The sequence below is a fragment of the Bubalus bubalis genome, chromosome 8 (genome assembly GCF_019923935.1).
Source record: "Bubalus bubalis isolate 160015118507 breed Murrah chromosome 8, NDDB_SH_1, whole genome shotgun sequence".
In the NCBI taxonomy this organism is placed as follows: Eukaryota; Metazoa; Chordata; class Mammalia; order Artiodactyla; family Bovidae; genus Bubalus; species Bubalus bubalis.
In genome coordinates, this window is record NC_059164.1 from 18,834,851 (window position 1) to 18,862,357 (window position 27,507).

Genomic DNA, 27,507 nt, shown 5'->3' on the forward strand with positions numbered 1-27,507 from the left:
TTGTGTTATTTAATAAAGTATATTGTGTTATATCAGTATGCTTTTGTGGGTCAATGACTGCTTTTTTCACAGTATTTATTATTTTGATAAATTAAATATGTTCCATATTATGTGTTGCAGTTATGTATTTCCAAGTATATGTCAGAATTAGATGTAGCAGTCATAATAATTGAATCAGTAATTACTTCAACTGTTCCAGTTTTTTGGTAGTGGAATGATCACAGATCCTTACGAGTTTCTGATTTTTGAGTTTTTAAAATGATCTAAATTTGTAACCTAAGCCATAATTTGTTGGCTGACAAAATTTGCCAAAGTTAAAAAAGTGGTATGTGTGCGCGTGAAATAAGTAATTCACTATTTTTACCATATAAACTGTTCTTTGATTTCTAGGATTCTTATTGGTATCTCTTACATTAGTTTATGGTGAAGTAATTCTTGCAAATTCTACTGGAGTTCACTTGTATCACTCAGGATATTTTTGTTACCACCACATGAAGCTATAGATATTTTCAATTAAATAGTTTAGTATAGAACAAATATATTTTTTTCTACATGGAAGTAATTTTAGTCATTTTTAGAAAGCACTTATTTATTAATAGTTATGATTTCAAGATTTAGGTTATTTCTTTTTCTGTTTGCCTCTCCTTGATTTTGGCAGTTCCTAAGTGTATTAACTGCTTCTTTTTGCTATTAATACTTAGTCTTGGAATTACAGTTTTTATTTACTAGTGAGTGAGCTATAACTTCAGAGAATTCCCATATCCCATCCCTGATTCTAACAAGTAAGTTCCTCCTTTCCTCTTGAACCCAACACTAATACATTTGTTCTATATGTAGACTAAGTCATTCTAAAAAGTATAATTAATGAAGGAGTCAGTAAGGATTGGGTCATTTCCAAATAGCATCTACTCAATATTATCTTCTAACAAATCTAACATATAAAATCTTTTCCTTTTGCATTTTTTTATTGAGCTGAAAGATAGCTTGAGTTTACAATTAATTGAAATCAGCTACAAATCTGAACTACTTCAGTGTCACAAACTTGTTCTTAATTTATTAGATTGAAAGAAAGAAACTGAAAGTGAAGTTGCTCAGTCATGTGTGACTCTTTGTGACCCCATGGAGTGTAGCCTACCAGTCTCCTCAGTCCATGGAATTTTCCAGGCAAGAGTACTGGAGTGGGTTGCCATTTCCTTCTCCCAGGGATCTTCCCGACCCAGGGATCAAGCCCATGTCTCCCACATTGCAGGTGGACACTTTACCATCTGAGCCACCCGGGAAGCAATTATTAGATTGAAATATCTGTGTATATACGCATCTTTATATTCATACACCATGAAGGTGTACATGAAGGTAAAAGGTAATGAATTATGATTTACCTCTATATTCATATAGTATTTGATTCTAGTTGTACACTAGAAGTCATAATTTGCAAGTTTACTATGGCATGGACTTGAAAAGATACAGTAGTTAGGTTGTAATTTAATATGAACTAGGAAAACATTAATACTATAACTCTTCACTATCAAAAGCCTAGATTATTGGCAATCTAAACTTGCTTTAAAAAAACCTAAATTAGGCAAAAAAGACTATAGTTAACCAAAATTGAGCCCATGTACTTAGCAGCTCTCATTTCCATGTTCTTTTAACTGTCAATTTGCACAGATTTGAGTGATCTGTTTTCTGAATCCACAATCAGTTATTGGGGAGATGCTACTTAAATAACACTGACAATATCAGAAAGTAGTGACTGATATTTTTCAAGCAAGTGAGGACCTAAAATAGTTGAATACAACAATTCAGACAGTATGGCAGACTGATGATACCCATTTCCAGACACACAAGTCTGGCACAACTGTTAGACATGTAGCAGTATCTGTTACTCGTGTTTGTGACCCGGGGATGACAAAGATAGAGTAAACCATATCTAACAGATTTTTCCTGATGAAGCAAGGAATGTGATTCTCCTTAAATTTCGCATTGAAGATGACTGCAGTACTAGTTTGCGTGCTTGAAGGAGTGCACGCTTAGCCAGCTGGAAATCTCTAGCTTCTCATAACTCAGAAATGCTTATACTCTGAAGGGTCCTGTATGTGTTTAATGTAACTGGAACCTTAACTACTGAAAGGTAAACAAGTTCAATTGAGAAGAACATAAAATTGTACAGGCTTGCTATTTAGTTTTATGTAATGTTTGATGTTAGCTATTTATTATCTATTATATGTTCTTAATAATAGAAAAAATAGGTACTTAAACATTTTAACTACTTTTAAATATATTTTGGATACTTGTATAATACTGGCACAACAAATAAAGTACCATTTATTATTCCATTTGATTTGATTTTTTTGTATAGCTAGAATTATTATAATAAACATTTTTATTCAAGTCCATCTCTTGAGTCTAAGCAAAGGTTTTTGGAAAAGTACTGAAGTTTGTTAGGTTTATAAGAAGAAAGTTGTAGAGGAATGCATACATAAACTTCGGACATAGAATTTTGTTTTAGACTTCTTTATACCTGAATAGCTTAGCTAATTTGCTAAATTTTTTGAAACTCTTGATTCCTGAAATGGGAGATTGGGTTTTGTAGAATGATATGAAATTTTTACTATAAATGTAAATTTACAGTTCCCTTTATTGTGAAAATAAATTGCTTTTCTTTGCATGTTGTTTATCACAGTAACTCCTTCCCCTTTTTTTTTCTAACAAAAGTTATTGAATAGTTATTTTTATTTTATTTAAGTAACATATTATTTAAATAGGTTGTCTATAAAATATCCTCTTTGCTTTCCTAGTTATAAATTCCTCAACTTTTTATGTTTTAAATCGATAAGGGTAACTTATACATTAAGAATATGACAGATTGGTTTGGAGAAAATATTATTTTTTTAACTTAAAGGAACACAAAATGAGGAATATAATCCTTTCTATAAAATATATACAACTTTGTTATTTGTTGTTAAATTTTCATCTTGTTATTCCAACTGATGCAAAATTCATTTTGAAAAACACTGAAATAATACAGATCTTTCTTCATTGTCAGCAGGATGAGATTGTCTGAAACGAAGAATAGGTATGGTAGTTTTCTTAGATTTTGTACCTCATAGGTGGCAAAGACATTATGAAAATATTTGTTAATAAGCTTTAAAATGTACTTAGGAGGTACTTTGAAAACCCAAATGCACTGAAAGTGGCAGGTAAATTTTTGAGAAAATTTGTATTTTAGAAAATAACGTAAAATTCCGAGTATGGTTTTTATTTGCTATAGATTATGTTAGCATGCTGCAAACATTAGAAATTGTTTTTAGAATCTACCTTAACTTAGATAGTGATGAGATACACAAATCGTATAGAATTAAGCTTAGTGTGGCCTAGTAGAATTCATTAGATTTAAAATTTTTTAAAAATAATCATAATGTATTAGGTTGAATACAGTCTTTAATTATATGTATCTTATATTATTAAATATTTTAAAACTAATAGGCAAGTGACTATTATTGAAGTGCAAAATTGAAAATGTTAATATTAGTTTTGAACACATGGCTATACACATAAATTTATTCCTATGGTCTTAACATTTCTACCATCAATGTGTTCTAAATGATATTTGTTTTGTTTGTTAATTTTGTTGTTTTGGTATTTTGATTTTCCTAAAACATTTATTTCAGGTTTAGATTGTCTTTTTCATAAACATTAATTCAATAATCTTGTCAGCTAAGGATAGAATTAACAGTGTTACAGTTGAAATATATAGTAGTTTACTGGTTTTTTGTTTTCTGAAAAAGATGTTTTTTAATATTATTTAGATACACCATAAATCTGTTTACCCTGCAGGTGTGATGAATGCAGACTGTGCTACCATTTTGGTTGTTTGGATCCTCCTTTGAAAAAATCTCCTAAACAAACAGGCTATGGATGGATATGTCAGGAGTGTGATTCTTCATCTTCTAAGGTAAGGGGGGGAAAACCTGTAAGAAAAAGTCTTGTTTCTGTTTATTTTGATAGCTTTTCTACATCTCACCATCAGCTTCCTCAGTTTAAAAATAATTGGAATATGAAGGACCAACATTTTAATCTGATGCACTTGAAGAAAATATTGCTTTGGTGATTTTATTGCCCTTAAATTAAAGAGTAAAGAACTCTACTGAAGTATATAATTTTTCTCTATGAAATATTTTAGCTGTGTTGTGAGCATGTTAAATAGTCATCTAGTAACCAAAACTTGTCATCTTCTGCTTATTTATCACCCCTAGGGAATAACCAATAAAACCCAATTTAATTTTATACATGACTCATCTTAATATATAATCAATATATTATGAATTTTTATAATGAGTGTTCTTTGAGAAAACTAGTTTTTATATACTAAAATTTTGTATGATAATTATTTTAGATAAGTAGAAAGGATGAAATACCTAAAAATTTGTTTCATAGTTTATCTCTGAAAATAAACTATTGAAATTATATCTTTTGAATATCAGTATTATAATCTTAGACTTCTCTAGTAGCTCAAACCTTTAATTGTGGTGATAAGCATTTTAAGATTACTATGTGTTTTATTTAAGATGTGTGAGTGAATAGCTGGACTCCTGATGCTTTGACTCACTTGACAGATATATTGAATATATTTGAACTAAGACAATACAATTAGGTTAAACAAATTATTATTCTTTAAATAGACAACAAAAGCTGACTGTCTATTGTAATATGAACTTCAAGCCATCTTTCCTAAATGCCACTTCAGTGCATTTGTTTTTCTTAGGGCGAATTAAAATTGACACTGAATTACTGTCTGATTATGGAATCAAAAATACTCATTTTATCAGTTAAAATGATTTACTCAAGCTTACCACAGATGCCATCTGTAAAAGCTTTTGTATTAAAAATTACAGAAAAGCATTTGGCTATAGGGAAAAAAACTCTTTGTTTTCTCAAATAATGAAATTTATTAAAAATTTACATATTTTATATAATGGTTATTAAAATAGAATATTATGCATTTTATTTAATAATCAAGCTTTTTTACTCAAGGTTTTTCAACTATATGATATCAAAAATAATTTTCTAGCTATTAAGACCCATATTTAAGATGGAGCATATTTAATATCAATATTTTATTACATAATTTAAAAATGCTTTCTAGAAATTATATTCAAGTGAAAAAATAATAGTGTACTGTAGATTTTAAATAATCATCTTATGGGACTCTTTGTGATGTAATTTTTCTAAGTGTGTTTTTTGTTTGGGATTTTCTTCTACCCTCAAAAAGTAATTAGGAAAGCAATTTTTGAAAAAACATTTAAAAAAAAAAAAGAAAAGAAAAAACATTTATTGCATTTTATAAATAAGTCTTTTTGTATACATTCTTTTAAAAATGTTTTATACTACTCTAATTATGTAGCATTGTATTAAATCCAGAGTGCCTTTGTTAAGTTATGTAGTAACTTCATTAATGAACATTGAAAATGCAAGGGGATGTATTTCACATATGTTAGGAATATATAAAATGAATATTTTGTAAATGCAGTAGGCGCATGCCAGTAGCCATTGAGTTGTTCCCGTATCTTGTTTTTCCCTCTGTTTGAGAGAATAAGATCTTTGAACTCTGAATGGAAATCTCTTAGTAAGATACGTTGTTGAAAAGTTGCATTGTGCTTGCTGTACTCTGACCTGTGATTGAATGAACACCAGATGTAAACAGCCAGCATTTTCAAACTTTCATCTAAATATGGTATCTCACTGCTGAATGTCACAGCAGTTTATTGTAAGATTTACAGCAGTGAAATGGATTTATATTTTTATCATATCAAGATGAATATTATATACTTCCACTTTTTTCCTATGAAAAATTAAGCAATATAATAGTTAAGCTGAAAGTTTTGTTAGTGTTAGTTGCTCAGTCGTGTCCAACTCTATGGGAATCTCATGGACTTTAGCCTCTGTCCATGGAATTCTGCCAAGAATACTGGAGTGGGTTGCCATACCCTTCTCCAGGGGATCTACCTGACCCAGGGATTGAACCTGCATCTCTTATGTCTCCTGCACTGACAGGAGGTTTCTTTACCACTAGCACCTCCAGGGAAGCCTGATTCATTCCTTTGGATACTTGTGTTAAATCAACTCTGTTTTGCTCACTTTGAAAACTTTCATTCCTGACCAGCAGGTAGTAAATTTCTGTTTACATTTTCTCTTGTGAGGTGTTGACTAGTATTGGGTTCCAAGAAGAAAACATTGATAATGTCAGGTTTACAATTCAGTAAATTGCTGCAGAAACTCTCAAACTAAGAAAGCAGTATATTAACATCTGTCAAAAAATTAGTATCATTTGGGGGCCTAAAAGAAATCCAGAATAAAAGTTAATATGTTTTGCTTGTCCTTTATTCTCCTCTGGCTTTGGTGGAATTATATATTTTGGTTAATACTAGGTATATTTGCCATGTTCATATATTATAATGATATGAAAAGCTAAGGTAGAAATAGTTATTGTCAGGAGAAAGGAATCAGTTGCCAATAAATTTAGGTGGGGCAAGTGAGTATAAAATTGTTAATAGCCATAAATACGTATATATGATAGGATTATTAATCCAAGAAGTCTTAACTTTATTATAAACATTTGACTCCAGTGTAATAAATTATTGTATAAGGTATGGGTGTGTAGTTGAAAATGTGCTTGAAAATGCATTGCACTTATACATTATTTAACTGTTAAAACATTGTCTCTAAAATTTTGCCTACTAGTGGAAGCTCTAAAATACTGCCATGCATACTCTGAGCAGCATAATATATTTATATATGACTTTGTCTTTGAAGTAATGGGTTTTCTTTTTCCATAGCTTTATGAGAGCAAAAATCTTCTGTCACTAGTCCTGCCTATTGCTTTTAATTTCACTTTCACAGAAATGAAATTTTGTAAACACAAAAGTCTAACAAGATTCATCATATCTCAATCCATGATATAAAGTTCTAGCTCATGAAAGATAAAATATACCCAAGTATATTAAATTAATAATAATATATAATTAATGATATTGATTTAATAACAATTTACCTAACAGAATGATTTTTTAACTGAGATATAATTGACTTACATTATGTTAGTTTCAGATATACAACATAATGATTCAATATTTGTATATAAAATTACTTTTTTTCTATCCAAACCCACAAAGTATGATATAAGATTGTCTCTGCCTTATCAGTCCTTCATATCTAGGTCACTGCTGCTGATAGTCGCTTCAGTCGTGTCCAACTCTTTGCGACCCCATGGACTATAACCTGCCAGGCTCCTCTGTCCATGGGATTCTCCAGGCAAGAATACTGGAATAGGGTGCCATTTCCTTCTCCAAGGGGTCTTCCCGACCCAGGGATCGAACCCAGGTTTCCCTCCATGCAGGCAGATTCCTTACTGTCTGTGCCACCAGGGAAGCCCATAGGTAATCATTAGGTTTCATGAAAAATGACCATCTACATGGGCTCAGATATAAATGTTACATGTAACACACATGGAGAGACAAATCTATACACATACATACAAACACATGCACAAAACATTTTCTTCTACAGATTAAGCTTCAAAGATACTTAACTAAGGCAGTAGCTACCCAGGACAATGTGACGTGTTTGTATTCAGTGGGGCTAGTTCATTCCTACCAGTTACCAGCATTAGGTTTTTCCCCTTGTGCTTTGCTATGTTGTGAAAATACTGTTGCCATTGAATGCTGTATGCCTGGAAAATCAGTGCATTTTGTTCTTACTCCTCTGCCTCACCCATCTTTTATTTTTTCTTCCATCCTTACTTTCATCCATTCTCCCTAGCCAAATACCTGAATTCATCTTCAGGTTTTCTTCATCCTGTCCCAAATAGACAGTCAGTTACTTGCTTGTACAAGGACTAGCTTGTATATTTGCTAGTCACAGAATCTTGTACAGGTCTTTCCTTAAATATATCTCCAGTTTTTCTTTGCTCCTTTTCTCTACTGTTATTGCTTTTATTCTTAGATTTGTTGATGTGGTATTCACACGGATTGATTTACGGATATTGAAAAATCCTTGCATCCCAGGGATAAATCCTACTTGATCATGGTGTATGATCTTTTTAATGTATTGTTGCATTTGGTTTGCTAGTATTTTGTTGAGGAGTTTTGCATCTATGTTCATCAGTGATATTGGTCTGTAATTTTATTTTTTTGTGATATCTCTGTCCAATTTTGGTATCAGGGTAATGATGGCCTCCTAGAATGAGTTTGGGAGTGTTCCTTCCTCTGCAATTATCTGAAAGAGTTTCAGAAGAATAGATTAATTCTTCTTTAAGTGTTTGTAGAATTCATCCGTGAAGCCATCAGGTCTAAGACTTTGTCTGTTGGGAGTTTTTTAATGGCAACTTCAATATCAGTATTTATGATGGGCCTGTTCATATTTTCTTTTCTATTTCTTCCTGGTTTGGCTTAGGAGATTGTACCTTTATGAGAATTTGTCTATTTCTGCTAGGTTGTCCATTTTATTAGCATATAGTTGCTTATTGTAGTCTCTTACAATCCTTTGTATTTCAGTGGTATCCACTGTAACTCCTCCTTTTTCATTTCTAATTGTATTTATTTGAGCCCTCTCCCTCTTATCCACGTTAATATAGGGCAGAATTCGCTAGTCTCTCTTTTTTAGGGTATACTTGATATAGATCTCAACAACGGCTTTGTGCTAAAACACCCTAAATAAGGATATTTTGATAGGGTTAAATGAACATGAATAAAATCCTTTTGAAAGAATATTTATAGAAGTGATATATATTCACCAGTGCCACTGAGGGTTTAAATACACATCATATATTTTACAGTGACTGTGCCAGTTATGATTGTAGCTTTTCATCCCTGTTCATGCTGTGTTTTGTGAAAAGCCAAAGGGTATACATGACAGATCATTACCTGAGTACTACAAAATGAGCTGTCTTAGCTTGAGACTTCCATTTGGTTCACTCTTATTTCATCTTTCTAGTACTCTTTTTAGTGGTAATAAGTTGAATTCATATGCATGAAAATCTCATCTAAATCCATATGGAAGATTTTCTGGAACTGCAAAGTTATGACACACTAGCTCGGGCAAGTGCGGTACTTTTTGATAATCATTTGTGTTAGAAATCCCTGAGTAGGGAAGTATGCTTTTTTTTTTTTTTTTTTCAATTTTTGTTTCATTTTTCACTTTTTTTTTGCATTGAGCAGCTAGAATTCTATAACTGAAATTCTTGTGTCAAAATGACATGTTGAATATTTATTAGCAAATGAAATAGTCATTGAGAATTTTGATTCTTTAAGAACTGCACAGAACAATCTCTCCAAGGAGTATCTTGCCACAATACATTAAACAAGCACATTTAATTGAACCTGGTGATATTGAAAATTGAATGTCTGAGCTTTATGTATTATGAAGATTTATGAAAAATATAAAATTAAAATGAGTTATCCTTTAAAGTTCTTCTAAATTTGAATTGTATAACTGACCCATAAAAGAAGACTTTTTAATATTTTTGCTATTCATTTGACCTCTGGGATTTTATCTGGCATTAGGTTAGATTTTAAGTTTCTAAATTTAGCATGGTTGACAGAGAAGTCATTTTCGGGTAAAACTTATACCACTTAACCATCTTAATTCAGTATTCTTCTAGAACTTGTATGATGTTAGTGGTTATAACAATATGTTTTATCAAACTTTCCTGAGTTTTGATTTTCCTTTTTACTGATACAGTTACGTAAAGTCTAGAGAAAAGTTGTTTACATAGTATCCTAAATTAGAATCCCATAGAACAAATCTGGTAGTTTGTAGACTTACTAAAAGTCTGAGAATTAAAACAGGTGTGGTTATCCTTCATGATAGCTAGAGTTAAATATTTAAACTTCAGATTTCCTCTTTGCTAGATTTCCACACACTTCCAGTAGATCTTGTACCTTAATCTAGGCTAAATTCAGGCAGTTGCTGGTTACTCTAGAATTTTCCCTGGCAGGCATAATTGTATAAATGTCTTTTAAGTCTTAATTTGTAATAGAGTGCTTCAGATAATATTTTTATCAAGTACTTTGAGACTAGTAGCAGTGTTTTGTGATTTCGATAAAAAGTAATAACCATTAACAATTCTAACTATAGTTGGTAAAAAGTGAAAGTGAAAGTTGTTCAGTCAGTCATCTCCGACTATTTACTACCCCCTGAACTGTAGCCTGCCAGATTCCTCTGTCCATGGAATTTTCCAGGCAAGAATACTGGAATGGGTAGCCAATCCCTTCTCCAGGGGATCTTCCAGATCCAGGGATCAAACCCGGGTCTCCTGCATTACAGGCAAATTCTTTACCATCTGAGCCACCAGGGCATTAACAATCTTTGTTTTGCTGAAAATTGTTACTTGTTAAAAATATTACTTGAAGATAGGGTTCATAAGCATGTCTAGGACAATCAAGTAAACTGCTTTTTGAGCCGGCAATAATGATCAATAAAAAGTTCAGTTTATTATATAAACATTCAATTCAAACAAATAAAACACACTAATTTTTTTTAAGCACAATACCAACTATAGTAGTGTGCTTTGTTTGTTTAAATTGAACATTTATGTACTGAACTGAACATTTTATTGGTCATTATTGCCTGCTCAAAAAAATTGTTTACTTGACTGTCTTAGACATGTTTCTGAACCCTATCTCCAGATAATATTTTTATCAAGTAACAATTTGCACCAAAACAGATTGTTTATGGTTATTCTTTGTAACAGAATTGGAATCTACACTGATCTGTTAATTCTGTAATCGAGGATAATTTTCATGTGAACTCTGCAGTACACATGAATCACACTGGCATATCCCTATAAGTTATGGTCAGGTATTCCTTAAGAACCTTTTCAAAAATAGGATTTCTTTCCTCTGGTAAAGTTTGTTAGTTTTTATGACATACATTTTTATATATCTCAGCATCATATTTACAGAAAAAGAAAATGATTAGGACCTCTAAAATACACAAATGTTTTCCCTCAATATTTTGAAAAATTGGAAAAACTAAATCACCTTTTAAGTTACACATTCTACAAACTTGGAAAACCAAGCCATTTTCTAATTCAGTTGGTATGTGGGTTTGATATGTTTAAATAACATGCTGTGAACCCTCTTATGGAATACCGTATGATGAGAAACTGAATCAACCAAGATAAATAAAGTGCAGTAGGGTGCCATACATAGGAATATCATTTAGAGATCACTAACTTCATTCTATCCTTGGGTTTCAAAAAATTTTGTTTTTATTTTGGAGGAAAAGTTACCTACTAAATATCTGGTGGCTAAGCTGAAGGATATTTCATTACAACTTTTAACAAGTTAGTAAGAATATTTTTACCTTACTAGCCCAGCATTTGAAACATTAATTTGGGGTTATATAATATACCAAGGAGGAATGCAGAATATATTAATTATGTAAACTTACTATTCTAGTATTCATGTATAATGTGAGTGTGAAAGACATTGTTCATTGCAAACTGATGGTCTTAATTGAATTAAGCAAGCCCATTCTCAGAGTTGTGAAAGGAACACCTGAATAATAGGAAAGGCTTAAATTCTAGCTTCAAAAAACAGAGAGATCATGTATTCTAGATGTACATACAGTTATATTTATATAGTTACTTTCTTCTAATTTAAACATTTAGTTTTACCATTTCATCATTTTATAGTTACTTATTTCTTGAAGAATTGTCTTTCTAACCTATGTATTGTGGTTTCAGAAGTAACCTTTTGCATAAAACTTCAGTTCAGTTCAGTTCAGTCGCTAAGTTGTGTCTGACTCTTTGCAACCCCATGAGTCACAGCACGCCAGGCCTCCCTGTCCATCAGCATCTCCCAGAGTTCACTCAAACTCATGTCCATCGCGTCAGTGATGCCATCCAGCCATCTCATCCTCTGTCGTCCCCTTCTCCTCCTGCCCCCATTCCCTCCCAGCATCAGAGTCTTTTCCAATGAGTCAACTCTTCGCATGAGGTGGCCAAAGTACTGGAGTTTCAGCTTTAGCATCATTCCTTCCAAAGAAATCCCAGGGTTGATCTCCTTCAGAATGGACTGGTTGGATCTCCTTGAAGTCCAAGGGACTCTCAAAAGTCTTCTCCAACACCACAGTTCAAAAGCATCAATTCTTTGGTGCTCAGCCTTCTTCATAGTCCAACTCTCACATCCATACATGACCACTGGAAAAACCATAGCCTTGACTAGATGGACCTTTGTTGGCAAAGCAATGTCTCTGCTTTTTAATATGCTATCTAAAACCTAGACTTCTTTAAATCTAAGCTAAGAGAATTAAGGGAAGCCTGGCATGCTGAAGTCCATGGGGTCGCAAAGAGTCGTACATGACTGAGCTACTGAATTGACTGAAGAGAATTAAATGTATGAACTCTGATAGCTAATGAAATTGAGTTCTGATATCAAATATATTTAAGCATTCTAACCTTGATTTTCTGCTAGAATCCTATCAAGATTAAAAAGAAACTAAAAATTAAGGGTTAGTGTCCTGTGTTACATTGGCTATGTTACATTATAACACTCATTTTTAAAAATTAAATTTATTTATTTTTAATTGAAGGATAATTGCTTTACAATAATTGTATGGTTTCTGTGGACCATCAGCATGAATCAGCCATAGGCATACCTAGGTCTCCTCCCTCTTGAACTTCCCTCCCATCTTCCTCCCCATCCCACACATCTAGGTTGTTACAGATACCTGGTTTGAGTTCCTTGAGTCGTACAGCAAATTCCCATTGGCTGTCTGTTTTACATATGGTAGTATATAAGATTCCATGTTGCTCTCTCCCTGTGTCCCACTGTCTCCTTCCTCCCCACTACCCCGTGTCCATAAGTCTGTTGTCTATGTCTGTGTCTCTATTGCTGCCCTGCAAGTATCAGTACTGTCTTTCTAGATTCTCTATGTATGCACTAGGCACATACCCTGAGGAAACCAAAGTTAACACACTCATTTTTGACATTCTGAAATTAGAATGTGTATCTACAAGTAGCTTGTTTCTTTAAGTGATAATATTTCTTTTTTCCATAAAAATTTGCCATGAGGTTTAGAGTTATAAACTGAGTCATTGTTGAGTAAGAAAGTAGAGTAATTTAAAATATACAGAAAGTTGAAGTATGCAGTGTGATGTAGAGGTAAGAGCTTTATAAGCTTTGAAAAGAAGCAAACTGAGTTCAGATATTATTAATAACTATTTACAATGTTTGTGACCTTCAGCAAGTTGCTTCACTTAATGTGAGTTTCAGGTTGCTCATTTGTGAAAAGTTTAGTGGCAATATTTAGAATTTACTTTATCAAGGTGTATGTGGTCAGTAAATAACACTTCTTCTTAATGACTTCTTAAAAATAAGCAGTCATTTTAGCTGTGGAGAGAAGTGTTCAAAATCAGCGATAATGTTCTGATTTTTCAACTGTAAAATTTTTTTTAAGTAATCTGAAGAGCAGTTTGCTGTGTTTTATATTTTATCTTTACACATTCCAAGTAAAAAATTTTTCTTTTCTCAGAGTTCTACACTAAATAGAGTAAGGTCATGTCTAAGACATAACTGATACAGGCAAGAGTTCTTTTTTAGGGAAACGTGTTTTTAACCAAAATCATGTTTTGTTAATAGGTGAAGAAATATCAAAGAAATTTCCCATAGACTGGAGGAATATTATTTCCATGTCAAGGTCATGAAAGCTATAAACTTGAAACTGAGATGAAAGTAAAAAGTAAATAAAATTTAAAAGTAGCAAACTACTGAAGATAGTTTTAAGATAACTTATGAATTTACTTTATCAAGGTGTATGTGGTTTGGTAACAAAAGACTCATCAAGCCTAACAAATAGCTTTTAGAGGAATAAAGTTAAAATGTTAGTCACTCAGTCATGTCTGACTCTTTGCAATCCTATGGACTGTGGCTTACCAGGCTCCTCTGTCCATGGGATTATCCAGTCAAGAATACTGCAGTGGGTTGCCATTTCCTTCTCCACTGGATCTTCCTGACCCAGGGATCAAACCTGGATCTCTCAAATTGCAGGGAAATTCTTTACCATCTGAAGCATCAGGGACAGGCAACATACCCTTTTTTCATATAAATGTTGCTGTACCTTTAAGGATGGAAATGTGGGGAGTTCTGGGCCATCATCTTTACATTCCTTGTGGTACCTGGAAATTAAGGTTATTAACTTTTAGGGCAACTGTGTAAATACATTTAGAATTCCGTAAAATGATTATGTGCCTTCAATATGTCTCACAAACATTTGTGCCAAAAGAAAGCTTCCCATGAAGTAAATAAGTAAATTTGTACTCATTCTCAGATGCTACTAATGCCTTTCTCTCAAAAAGGTAGAATTTAATACATGCTTTATTTGTTTAAGTTAAAGGGCAGTGATTTATACATGTAAATTCCTAAGAACCCTGTCTTGACACCTCATACCTTTCTCTCTGCCACCTGCTCCCCTGATTCTCAGTGGAAGAAACCATTAATAATATACATTCTTAATAATAGTATATAAATGTCAATATTTGTTTACCTTCATGTAACTTTTAAAGTAGAATATCTCTTCTGGGAATATCAAATATGCTAGTCTTAAAAAAAAATTCTTGAACTTCTGATTTTGATATTATAATTTGAGATTTTCATCACTTGTCAGTCTGCCTAGCCCAAATTTCAGTGATTTCCCTTCAAAGTATAGCCTACAAACATCTGCATTAGGGTCTAAAGTACTAAAGGATCTAAAGTACTGTTAGGGCTTCCCTGATAGCTCAGTTGGTAAAGAATCTGCCTGCAATGCAGGAGACCATGGTTTGATTCCTGGGTCGGGAATATCTGCTGGGGAAGAGATAGGCTACCTACTCTAGTATTCTTGGGCTTCTCTTGTGACTCAGCTGATTAAAGAATCTGCCTGCAATGTGGGAGACCTGGGTTGGATCCCTGGGTTGGGAAGATCCCCTGAAGAAGGGAACAGGCTACCCACTCCAGTTTTCTGGCCTGAAGAATTCTGTGGACTGCATGGGGTCACAAAGAGTCGGACACGACTGAGTGACTTTCACTTTCAAAGTACTGTTAAATAGGCAGTGTGGAGGACCCATGCAGATCTGCTAAATCAATATTCCTGAAATGACGCCCAGCAATCAGCATTATTATAAGCACCACAGGTGATAATTATACTTACTTACTAACGTTTAAGAACCTCGGGTCAAAGAACCTTCTTTGACCCTAATTTCTTTTAAATTCCTTACACACAGTTTTGTCTCTGAAGTATTCACTTACTGTGCCTACAGAATATCATTCATTCTCAGACTTTATTCTTCTCTAATGGGACTTTCTTTCAACCTGACAAGCAGGTTCAAGATAGACTGAGTTAGGTTCAGTACTGTAGTATCTCTGTAATATTCCCTTTCTTCTTTCCTCATTCTGGAATTGTCCAGCAGTATCTCAAGGATCTTCTCTGAGCTGTCGATTCCCTTTGTCCCCATCAAACTTCCTGTTACTCAGCTTCATATTTTTTTCTACTTTTATATAGCTGTTGATACTGTTGTACTTCTTTTTTACAAACTCCTTCCTTGCCTTCAGGTTTCCCTGGTAGCTCAGACAGTAAAGAATCCACCTGCAATGTGGGAGCCCTGGGTTTGATCCCTGGGTTGGGAAGATCCCCGGGAGGAAGGAATGGCAAACCCACTCCAGTATTCTTGCCTTAGAGAATCACCATGGACAGAAGAACCTGGTGGGCTACAGTCCGTGGGGTCGCAAAGTCGGACATGACTGAGCGGCTAAGCACATACATCTTTGCCTTCAGTGCACCTGTTTTCTTCTGGATTTCTCTCCCTTTTATCAGACTTTTTTTTTTTTTGCCTTTTGATAAGCTTCTTTTGCCTGTTCTCACTGTCTTTTCTCACTCTGCAGGTGACAGCATCCATACCTAAGGGTCACTACCATACCAGTTTTGCTACAGGAATACCTGGGACTTAAGATTAATGATCCATCTACTTACTTTCCCTGAGTTAATGTTAATCAAGAGAGAGAAAGTTTCTATCTTTTAAAATATTATCTTTCAATCTAATAATTAGGACATAATGTAATGATAAATTTATATTACATTTACAAAAAATAAGTGTTATTTGGCCATTTCCATTATCTTATAGTCTCCATTTCAGAGAAGGCAATGGCACCCCACTCCAGTACTCTTGCCTGGAATATCCCATGGATGGAGGAGCCTGGTAGGCTGCAGTCCATGGGGTCTCTAAGAGTCAGATACGACTGAGCGACTTCACTTTCACTTTTCACTTTCATGCATTGGAGAAGGACATGGCAACCCACTCCAGTATTCTTGCCTGGAGAATCCCAGGGACGGGGGAGCCTGGTGGGCTGTTGTCAATGGGGTCGCACAGAGTCGGACACGACTGAAGCAACTTAGCAGCAGCATAGTCTTCCTTTACTATAAAGCTTGAATAGAATATGCTTAACTAGGAGACTACACAACAACTTGATCTCCAGGTGAAATATTAGTGGGAAGATATGATTAAATATAATTGAGGTGTCAGGCTGTATTTGAGTTTTGTTTAACTTTAAAGCTAGAGAGTAGTAATTCAAAATAGCAAATTTTTAGTGTAATAAAACTAATATCCTTTATATAAATCTTGCTCTAAAAAATTCATGTTTCTTACTTTTTTTTCTCCTTTTTTATTCTCTGGCTCTACTTTTCTGAAGAAATTTGAAGTCAGAAAAAAAATTACATATCTTTTGTGTGTTTTAAAAAATTTTTTAGAGATGTAATGCATGGTTATTGTAGAGTATTTGGAAAATTTTAAAAACAGAAAGAAAAATACTAAAAATTACCTGCATGTAACTGCATTATATGACAATTTCCCATAGTGTTAAATACTCTTTTCTAATGAGATTTTTAAAGTACTGTACAGTATTTTTTTGCTCAGATAGACTCTCGGTATAGTTTATGAGTCAAAAAAATGAGCATTTTAAAAATAAAAAAGAACACCCTACTAGTAATAATATTAGTAATTAATATTCATTGAGTACCTCTATGTGCCTAGCATTATGTAAGCACTTAAAATGTATATAATCTCATTTAATCCTCACTATATGATATATTACTGGTTTTATGGTAGTTACTATTTTTCAGCCCCTTTTTGTAGATTAAAAAAGATGAGGTTCAAAGAAGTTGAGTTTTACACAGCAAATATGTGGTATAACAGTGATTCAAACCCAGATCTGCCTGATTCAAAGCCTTGTTTTAGAAATTTGATTCTCTATTCCTTGTTCCAAGAGGTTCTCAAATTAGATTTTGTCCTTAAGCCACTTTAGATTTTCATCATATAGAAGCTCAGTTAATTTTTCTTTTACAAATAAACACTGCTAGTAATAGGAAAAGGAAAAGTGTTTGTTAAATGGGATCTGTTCCGATCTTTTTAATGAATAGAAGACTTAAGGTAATTCTTAAATAAATCAATTAAAGATGTTTCCCCTATAAAGTATTAAAAGATGGACTATAATTCCTCAAGGCCCTTTCTTTATAAAATTCAGTGAAATAAGTGTCTATGTTTAGGGAGCTGCCACTTGACAACATAGATGATTTATGTGGTCCTGGCAGAATCTAATCTATTGTAGTTGGAGGGAAGTGAGGGAAGGGATCTAAAAGTGAAAAAAAAATTTTATTAGGCATTAAGCACTGTGTTTTAGCTGAGTCAAATATTACTGCCTAATGTATGTCATGAATTGTAAAAGTCTGAAAGTCTGTACTGTAAAGAGAAACTAAAACCAACCACGTGCAATCTTTTTGCAAAGATAGTTTAAGAATATTTGAATTTGTACCATGTAAGCCACTTTATGTATAAACTGGAAGATTTTGTAAATTTTTTCAATGTTAACGTAATTTTACAGTAAAAGATCTTATTCAAAAACAAATACCTTGTTTGTCGGTAGATCAAAACTATTTATTATGCAGTTTAGACTCATATGGGTTAGTTCTTTTGTTAATTCTTTTGTTGTTCTTTAACCAAAGAGTATGAAATTGTTACCTCATCTATAAAATGTTTAAAAATGTTTCATTTCTTCTTGACAGATAAAGATCCATCTATGTAGCTTTTTATTCCACTGTATCTTGACCTGTGATCTAGCTCAGCCATCTACATTCTTTTGTGATTTCAGACTTCTATAGGTTATTTTAGCTAGCTTTAATAAAATTTTCTCTTTTTTCCTTTGGACCATATTCATATGCTAAATTTAAACTCTGGTCACCTAAGATGCAATCTATTTTAATGTTTTCTCTGAAGGTTTCTTAAAGGTTTATGTTGCAGTGTTATATTGTCATTGAAGTTAAGTTGGTTTTTTGTTAAATGTACCTTCAATAATGGCTACAAATGATTATCTGCTTCGCTGGTTTGAAAACTCTTTAAGGTATGCCTATAGAGGTTAAAATTTTTAAGAATCACTTTGAAAAGTTCAAAATGCATCAGAGCATTTTTTTCAGTTCACTTTTGTGTTCCTGAGGGACTCAACTATTTTTTCAACTTCTAAAGACAAAAATAGTATTCTAAAATTCTGTTTTTAAAATATAGATTGGCAGATATTTGTGATCCAGTTTCTGAAGCATAGATATATAAGGTGTGTGTGTGTACATTAGTCACTCAGTGGTGTCTGACTCTTTGTGACCCTACGGACTGTCTAGCCTGCCAGGCTCCTCTGTCCATGGAATTCTCCAGGCTCCTCTGTCCATGGAATTCTCCATGGAATACTGGAGTGGGTTGCCATTTCCTTCTCCAAAGGATTTTCCCAATCCAGGGATCAAACCTGAGTTTCCTGCATTGCAGGCAGATACTTTACCATATGAGCCACCAGGGAAGCCAATAAGATATATAGATAATAAAAGGATATATAGTAATATATATAATATAATATAGTCTAAAGCAAATCATGAACATGAGATGTTTCAGCATTATTTTCTTATTTTAATGCAACTGTTTCAAGAAAAAAATTGTTATTTAAATAACTCAATTCAAACTTTATTCCAGGATCCAGTCATTAGTTTACTTACCATTAGTCAATTTATCTCCACTTCATGCCATTTTAGGATTATGAGTGAAGTAGATATTTTTAGGAAGTTTTATTTTCTCTTTTAAGGAAGACAAAGTGATATATAATTTAGACATCTTCCAACCCTTTCCCTGTGACATTTAGTGAAGATGTGGAAGCTTTACCCTGTTTACACCATAAATACTATATAAAGTATAATCTTATTCTCCCTTTCTCTTTGACTGCTGCTTTTGAGTTCTGCTACTCATGGTCTAATTTTTGCTATGAGATAAAAACTTTGTTTATTCATGACTGCGGTTCCCAAATCCTCCAGTTTTCTCTTTTTTCGTAGTCTTTCACCTCTTCTTGTTTTTCCCAGACTTAGTGAGAAAAGCATTTGGAAACATGACATTCTATATATTTATCAACTGTAGTATGTTCCTTCATCAGTAAAAAGCTTCCCTAAGATAGAAACCTCCCTCAGTCAGTTCAGTCACTCAGTTGTGTCTTAACTCTTCGCAACCCTATGGACTGCAGCACGCCAGGCTTCACTGTCCATCACCAACTCCCAGAGCTTGCTCAAGCTCATGTCCATAGAATCAGTGATGCCATCCCACCATCTCATCCTCTGTCATCCCCTTCTCCTCCTGCCTTCAATCTTTCCCAGTATCAGGGTCTTTTCCAATGAGCCTGTTCTTCGCACCAGGTGGCCAAAGTATTGGTGCTTCAGCTTCCGCTTCAGCATCAGTCCTTCCAAGAATATTCAGGATTTACTTTAGGATTGACTGGTTTGATCTCCTTGTAATCCAAGGGACTCTCAGGAGTCATCTCCAACACCACAGTTCAAAAGCATCAATTCCTCAGTGCTCAGCTTTCTTTATAGTCCAACTCTTACATCTGTACATGACTACTGGAAAAACAATAGCTTTGACTAGATGGACCTTTGTCAGCAAAGTAACATCTCTGCTTTTTAATACGCTGTCCAGGTTGATCATAGCTTTTCTCCTAAGGAGCAAGCGTCTTTTAATTTCATGGCTGCAGTCACCATCTGCAATGATTTTGGAGCTCCCCAAAAATAAAGTCTCTCACTGTTTCCATTGTTTCCCCATCTATTTGCCATGAAGTGAGGGGCCAGATGCCGTGATCTTAGTTTTCTGAATGTTGAGTTTTAAACCAACTTTTTCACTCTCCTCTTTCACTTTCATCAAGAGGCTCTTTAGTTCTTCGCTTTCTGCCATAAGGGTGGTGTCATGTGCATATCTGAGGTTATTGATATTTCTCCCAACAATCTTGATTCCAGCTTGTGGTTCATCCAGCCCAGTATTTCTCATGATGTACTCTGTATATAATTAAATAAGCAGGGTGACAATATACAGTCTTGACCTACTCCTTTCCCAATTTGGAACCAGTCTATTATTCCATGTCCAGTTCTAACTGTCACTTCTTGACCTGCATACAAGTGTCTCAGGAGACAAGTCAGGTGGTCTGGTATTCCCATCTCTTGAAGAATTTTCCACAGTTTATTGTGATCCACACAGTCAAAGGCTTTGGCATAGTCAGTAAAGCAGAAGTAGATGTTTTTCTGGAACTCTCTTGCTTTTTTGATGATCCAGCGGATTTTGGCAATTTGATCTCTGGTTCCTCTGCCTTTCCTAAAGCCAACTTGAACATCTGGAAGTTCACTGTTCACGTACTGTTGAGGCCTGAGTTGATGAACTTTGAGCATTACCTTGCTAGTATGTGATATGAGTGCTATTGTGCGGTAGTTTGAACATTCTTTGGCATTGCCTTTCTTTGGGATTGGAATGAAAATGACCTTTTCCGGTCCTGTGGCCACTGCTGAGTTTTCCTCTGTTCGTTTCCAAGGCAAACCTTTCAATATCACTGTAATCCAAGTTAATGCTCCAACCAGTAATGCTGAAGAAGCTGAAGTTGAATGGTTCTATGAAGTCCTAGAAGACCTTCTAGAACAAACACCCAAAAAAGATGTCCTTTTCATTATAGGGGACTGGAATGCAAAAGTAGAAAGTCAAGAGATAACTGGAGTAACAGGCAAATTGGGCCTTGGAGTACTTAATGAAGCAGGGCAAAGGCTAACAGAGTTTTGCCAAGAGAACACACTGGTCATAAAAACATCCTCTTCCAACAACGCAAGAGAAGACTACACATGGACATCACCAGATGGTCAACACCAAAATCAGATTGACTATATTCTTTGCAGCCAAAGATAGAGAAGCTCTATATAGTCAACGAAAAGAAGACTGGGAGCTGACTGTGGCTCAGATCATGAACTCCTTATTGCCAAATTCAGACTGAAATTGAAGAAAGTAGGGAAAACCACTAGACCATTCAGGTATGACATAAATCAAATCCCTTATGATTATACAGTTCAAGTGACAAATAGATTCAAGGGATTAGATCTGATAGACTATGGATTGGAGGTTCCTGACATTGTACAAGAGGCAGTGATCAAGACCATCCCCAAGAAAAAGAAATGCAAAAAGGCAAGGTGGCTGTCTGAGGAAGCCTTAAAAATAGCTGAGAAAAGAAGAGAGAAATGGAAAGACAGACCCATTTGAATGCAGAGTTCCAAAGAATAGCGAGGAGAGATAAGAAAGCCTTCTTCAGTGATCAATGCAAGGAAATAGAGGAAAACAATAGAATGGGAAAGACTAGAGATCTCTTCAAGAAAAATAGAGATACCAAGGGAACTTTTCATGCAAAGATGGGCACAATAAAGAACAGAAATGGTATGGACCTAACAGAAGCAGAAGATATTAAGAAGAGGTCACAAGAATACACAGAAGAACTATACAGAAAAGATGTTCATGACCCAGATAACCACAATGGTGTGATCACTCACCCAGAGCCAGACACCCTGGAATGCGAAATCAAGTGGGCCTTAGAAAGCATCACTATGAACAAAACTAGTGGAAGTGGTAGAATTCCAGCTGATTTATTTCAAAACCTGAAAGATTTTGCTGTGAAAGTGCTGCACTCAACATGCCAGCAAATTTGGAAAACTCAGCGCGAACCTCCCTAATAAGGCCAAATAGAGTTTGTTGCTTTTTTTTTTTAATAACGCACCATGGCAGTTTGAGGGGTTGTGGCATGGAAATCCTGCAAGTCTGAAACAGACACCTTTAAACAACATTAAATAAAGAATATAAAAGGAGACAACAGAAATGGTCATATCTGTTCTCTGTCTTAAATGTGTGAAGGGCTATCCAGACTACTATTTTTAAAAGGCTGATTTTCCTTTTTAGTCCAGTCCAAGTAAATTTTGTCCCTGAGTTCAACAAGATCCCCATAGAAAGCAACTTATTTTTTTTCATTCCAGTACCTTTAAACAAGCTCTGATGAATTTTCTTCTTTTGGGTGACTTGTGGCTTTTCCAGTCTTCTGAGGTATTATTAATAATAGTTCTCTTTTTTAATATAGAAAATCCACTCCAATTTAATGTGAAGGTTTCAGACTCTCAAGCAGTTCAGAGTTTCTCCTCTCACCAGCTTCCTGCTTTAAGCTGGGAAGTCTACAGTTTGAAAAGGGCACATCCTGGACTTTGACTCCTGTGCCTGCTTCCTTTTGTGAGGTTTTAGTGGTTCCTCACTGCTTAGGGCTTCCCTACTGCTGTTTCCTTGAAGTGAGAGAGGTGTTCTTCAGTGGGTTACATAGAACTCATTTTCTGAAGTCTTTGTCTTGAGTCTTTTGGCTCCTCCCTGATTGTCATAGGCACACTCCCACTAGGCTGTCCCTGTTTGGCTAGATCCCTTTCTAAACAACAGAGTCTTGCTCTCTTTCGTGGGTCTTTCTCATTTGTCCTGTAAGCTAAGAAGAGCAGTCATTCCCCCTGCAGCACTGCGTCTTTGCTGCTCTGCCTTTACAACTAGATAGATGTTCATCTGAGTGTCCCTCAAAACTCCAAGGGGACAGGTTCTCTGAATACGCTTCAAAAGCATCTCCTACCAATCTCAGTGTCCTTGGGACTCCTAAGAACAAACATTTTGAATACTTTTCAGAAAGACTGTCTCATATATTGACTTCCTATAGAGTATATCTTTTAAAGAAATCCTTACTCTCCAATCTCACTTTTTCTCATTCTTCAAGCTTCTCCTCTGATGAATCTTTGTATGTATGAGTCTTTGAAGACAATATTTTCTAAAGTATATTATCAGTGAATGTTTTTAAAACATGAAATTTTAGACTTTTTATGAGAGACCGAGAGATAAAATGTTATCTACCCTTTATTTAGTCCTTTTGTGTGAGAAGGTCAAATCATTCTCAAATCATCATGACTCAAAACCATCATTCTTTTTTCTTAATTTGTCCACTTTTTCACTTTCTGCCAGTTTCTTCTTCTCAAGACCCCCAGAACATCATCTTCTCTCTGATTTTATCTACCTCTCCTTTTTGAAGCTATGATTTGGCATTTTAATGGATACTTTTAAAAAACAGAGTCCTCTGTTATAATTCATTAACTTTCTCTGCATTCACTATATTGTTTCATCTTAAATGTGTTGTTTTTTTTTTTCTTCTCTCTTCTGCCTAAAAATAACTGGAGGAATTTGTAGACTTAGATTCACTACAAATTTTATGTTTCCTAAGTTAAACCAAGCCTCATTGCTGTTTTTTATGAGTTCCTTATCAGATTTCTTTTAGCAGTTATTTCCGATATTTGCCACATTTGTCAAGTCTCAGTTTTATTTACAGCACCCTTATTTTTTTCTAGATAACTCTGTCTCTTACTTTACTGAGGAAAAAAGGGGCCATAACCTTATCTTATCACATCCCAACCTTAGAAAGTCTTTTGTTACTCTCAAAATACCTCAATCTCTTATTTCTTTTCTTTTCAGAAGAAAAAAACAAATGTCACTTACTTTTGTTCTTTATTCCAAAAATCTCTGTCTTCAAAATCTAAGTTTCTGTTTTCATCAAGTCCCCCTACAAGGTTTTTCCAATCAGTCTTTTGAAAGATCACTTGTCACCTGTCCTTCCAGGTTGCAAAACTCAAAGAAGCTCTTCATTGTCCACTACTCTATAGTGGACAGTGAAAACTGACAGACGTCAGAGTTTTATCCTGGACTTTCGAGGCTGTCTATGATCTGGCCTCATGCTAATATTCCAGATACATCTTTTCCTGTCTCACTGTCTCTCTCCCCACTCCCTTCCCTCTCCCTTTTACAGAGATCATCAGAGTGTCATGTTTGTTTGTTTGTTTAGTGAATATTCAGCTAAATACTAATTTTCCAAGTAGTCTTTAGGACTAAACTAAAATTCGTTTGCATTTTGCTAGACTGTTCATTTGACATTTGGTAGATGTTTCTTTGTATTGTTATTCATCTTTTTATGTCTTGGCTCTCCTTACCAGCTACATTGCAAAGTCTTAGAGACTATTTTTTTCATAATTTTTTCAAGACCGGAACCTGAATGTTACACATGATTTTTCCAAAGATAGATTTAAAAGCACTCCTGGTAGTGCTTCACTGCTAGCTTATTTCCTATTTGTTGTCATTGAAATTATTTTTTAAACTTTCATTTTACTGAATGGCAACAGAAGTGGTACAGATTCTAGGTTTTGCCTTAGATGCCCAAGGCTATTTTTTTGAGCAATAAATGGATGTCTGAACCATAAATTTCTTCCAATGATGACCCAAATATGCAGAAAAGACCTAGAATAAGAGACATAAGAGAATGTCTCTTCAGCACGTTTAAAATACTGTCCTTTCTTAGAATTGTTTCTGTCTAGGTCAGTCAACATTTCTGTTAACACTTTAAAGTGCCTATTGATAATGGTAAATTGACTTGAAACAGGGATAACAGTTTTTAGTTAAAAAGAAACTGTCTCCTCCAGAATGAAGAACACCAGAGTTCTCTGAGATTTTAAAGACAATCTGAAAGAAAACGTCCATTTCAATATTTTGTATAAATATTTGATAAGAAGTGTAACATTTGATAAGAAACAGTAACTCTTTTATTTATATAGATATGCTCTTTGTCTTGATGGACCTACCAATAAGTGTGCAATAAGAACCTCATTTTGTTGAATAAAAATCTGTATAATATTCAGAAGGTATGCCACATGCTCTCCCAGGTACTTGAGACATACTAAAATAATCAGACATAAATGTGGCCCTTAAAAAGTTATGTTCTGGTAGGATAGATAACACATGTATAAATATAATTATAAGATTTAAAGTGTTAAATGTCTTTAGAAGTTACAGATAAACTACTGGGAATTAGAAGACTAGAAACATTGCTTTCAAAAACAAATTTTTTAAGATTCACAATAAAAAAGATTATGAATAATGTGTCATATGAATGGAATTACAAAATTTAGGTTGGATATGGGCTTCCGTTGTAGCTCAGTCAGTAAAGAATCTGCCTGCAATGCAGGAGACCTGGGTTTGATTCCTGGGTTGGGAAGATCCCCTAGAGAAGGAAATGGCAACCCACTCCAGTATTCTTGCCTGGAGAATCCCATGGACAAAGGAGCCTGGCAGGTTATAGTCCTTGGGGTCCGCAAGAGTCAGACACGACTTAACGACTAAACCAAACCAAGGTAGGAATGTAAATCAGGATAGACAAGGTTATGCAGCACACACCAAAAAAATACAAAATTTTTATTGACCTAACACAAGTTGATTTCTCATGGAAGTAACATGTCAATACAGTTTGACAGAGCAACTCTGTTTATCATAGTCACTTGAGGACCCAAGCTGATGGCAGTTTATTTCAACATATGTGCTTCACGGCACTGTAGAAAGAAATAGAGCAGATTATAGAATGACCTTTAAAATCTTGTCTGGAAATTGACACCTTGAACTCCATCTTATGGTACACAAATTCCTCAAGTTAAACCTAATGTTAAGAGGCCAGATGCTACCATGTGCTAACATACTTCAAAGGCCTTTTTGGTATTTGAAGCAGCATAGGGAGAATCCAGGGAAAGAAAGAGTATATATACAGTTTGTACAGGGAAACTGCATAATAATTTGAGAAGCAGCAATTGTACTACTAATAAATGCTAATATGTTTATTTTTTTTTCTTTTTGCTTTTTTTTTAAATAGACTTTTTTGGAGCTGTTTTCGGTTTACAGAAAAATGGAGTGAAAAGTACAGAGTTCCCTATATGCCCCTCATTCCTGCCCCTACGCCTGTAATATGTAAAACTGTAGTAATAGTTTCCCCTGTTATTAACATTTGGTATTAGGGTGGTGGTACATTTGTTACAACTGAAGAGCCAATACTGATACATTGTTACTAACTAAAGTCCATAGTTTACATTAGGATTCATTCTTTATGTTGTATATTCTATGGGTTTTGGAAAATGTATGATAGGGTATATCTACCATTACAGTATCATAGAGGATAGTTCCGCTTCCTGCAGATCCCCTGTGTTCCACCTGTCTGCCCTTCCTGCCCTCCCCCTAAAATCCTGGTAACCACAGATCTTCATACTGTCACCATACTTTTGCCTTTTCCAGAATGTCACATAGTTGGAATTACATAGCACATAGCTTTTCACATTGGCTTCTTTCACTTAGTAATATATATTTAAGTTTTCTCCATGTTTTTTCATGACTTGATAGCTTCTTTCTTTCTTTCTTCTTTTTTTACCCTTTACATTCTAGATTCACAGCAAAATTGAGTGGAGTACAGAGTTTCTGTATACTCCCTGTTTCCACAGATGTACAACCATCCTCCCCCACCTGTGACATCGTGCATCTAGTGGTACATTTGTTACCATCGATGAACCTACATTGATACATCAGTACTACCCCAAGTCCATAGTTTACATTAGTGTTCACTCTTGATTTTATACATTCTGTACATTTTGACATAAATATAATGAATTATATCCATCATCACAGTATCATGCAGGATAGTTTTATTACCTGAAAAATCCATTATGTTCCACCTATTTACTCCTCCCTCCCTTTTCCAAATCTCAGGCAGCCACACATCTTTTTACTATTTCCATAGTTTTGCCTGTCATAGAATGTGGTATAGTCAGAATCATATAGTATGTTTGGATGTACCACAGTTGATTTATGCACTCACCTATTGAAGGTGAGAAAGTGTATGAGTACAATTAGTTTGTTGTATATACAGCAGTCTTGGTTGCTTCCAAGTGTTGTAATTTATGAGTAAAGCTGCTATAGACATACGTGTATGGGTTTCTATGTGGACATAAACTCATTTGGGAAGAACCAAGGAGCATGGTTATTGGAAATACATTTAGTTTTGTAAGAAGCTTTGCCAAACTGTCTTACAAAGTAACTGTACCATCCTGCATTCCCACCAATAATAAATAAGAATTCTTATCGATCCACATGTTTGTTAGCATTTAGTATTGTCAGTGTTTCAGCTTTTAGCAATTCTAATAAATATGTAGTGATCTCATTATTGTTTTTATTTGCAGTTCCCTTGTGACATAGATGTTGAGCGTCTTTCATGTGCTTATTTT

At 34.5% G+C, this 27,507-nt stretch overlaps 1 protein-coding gene across 7 annotated transcripts in view; it reads left to right on the forward strand.

The window, feature by feature from the left end:
- PHF14 (PHD finger protein 14) overlaps window positions 1-27,507 on the forward strand; it is a 196,709-nt gene that overhangs the window by 136,572 nt on the left and 32,630 nt on the right. For 6 of the 7 annotated variants that reach the window (XM_045166355.1, XM_025290898.3, XM_025290899.3 and 3 more), the window contains exon 17: window positions 3,835-3,952. In XM_045166355.1, the coding sequence (XP_045022290.1) occupies window positions 3,835-3,952 (118 nt within the window). Of the gene's footprint in view, window positions 1-3,834; window positions 3,953-26,108; window positions 27,352-27,507 lie in introns of those variants that run through there. The other variant, XM_025290900.3, reaches the window with a different exon arrangement.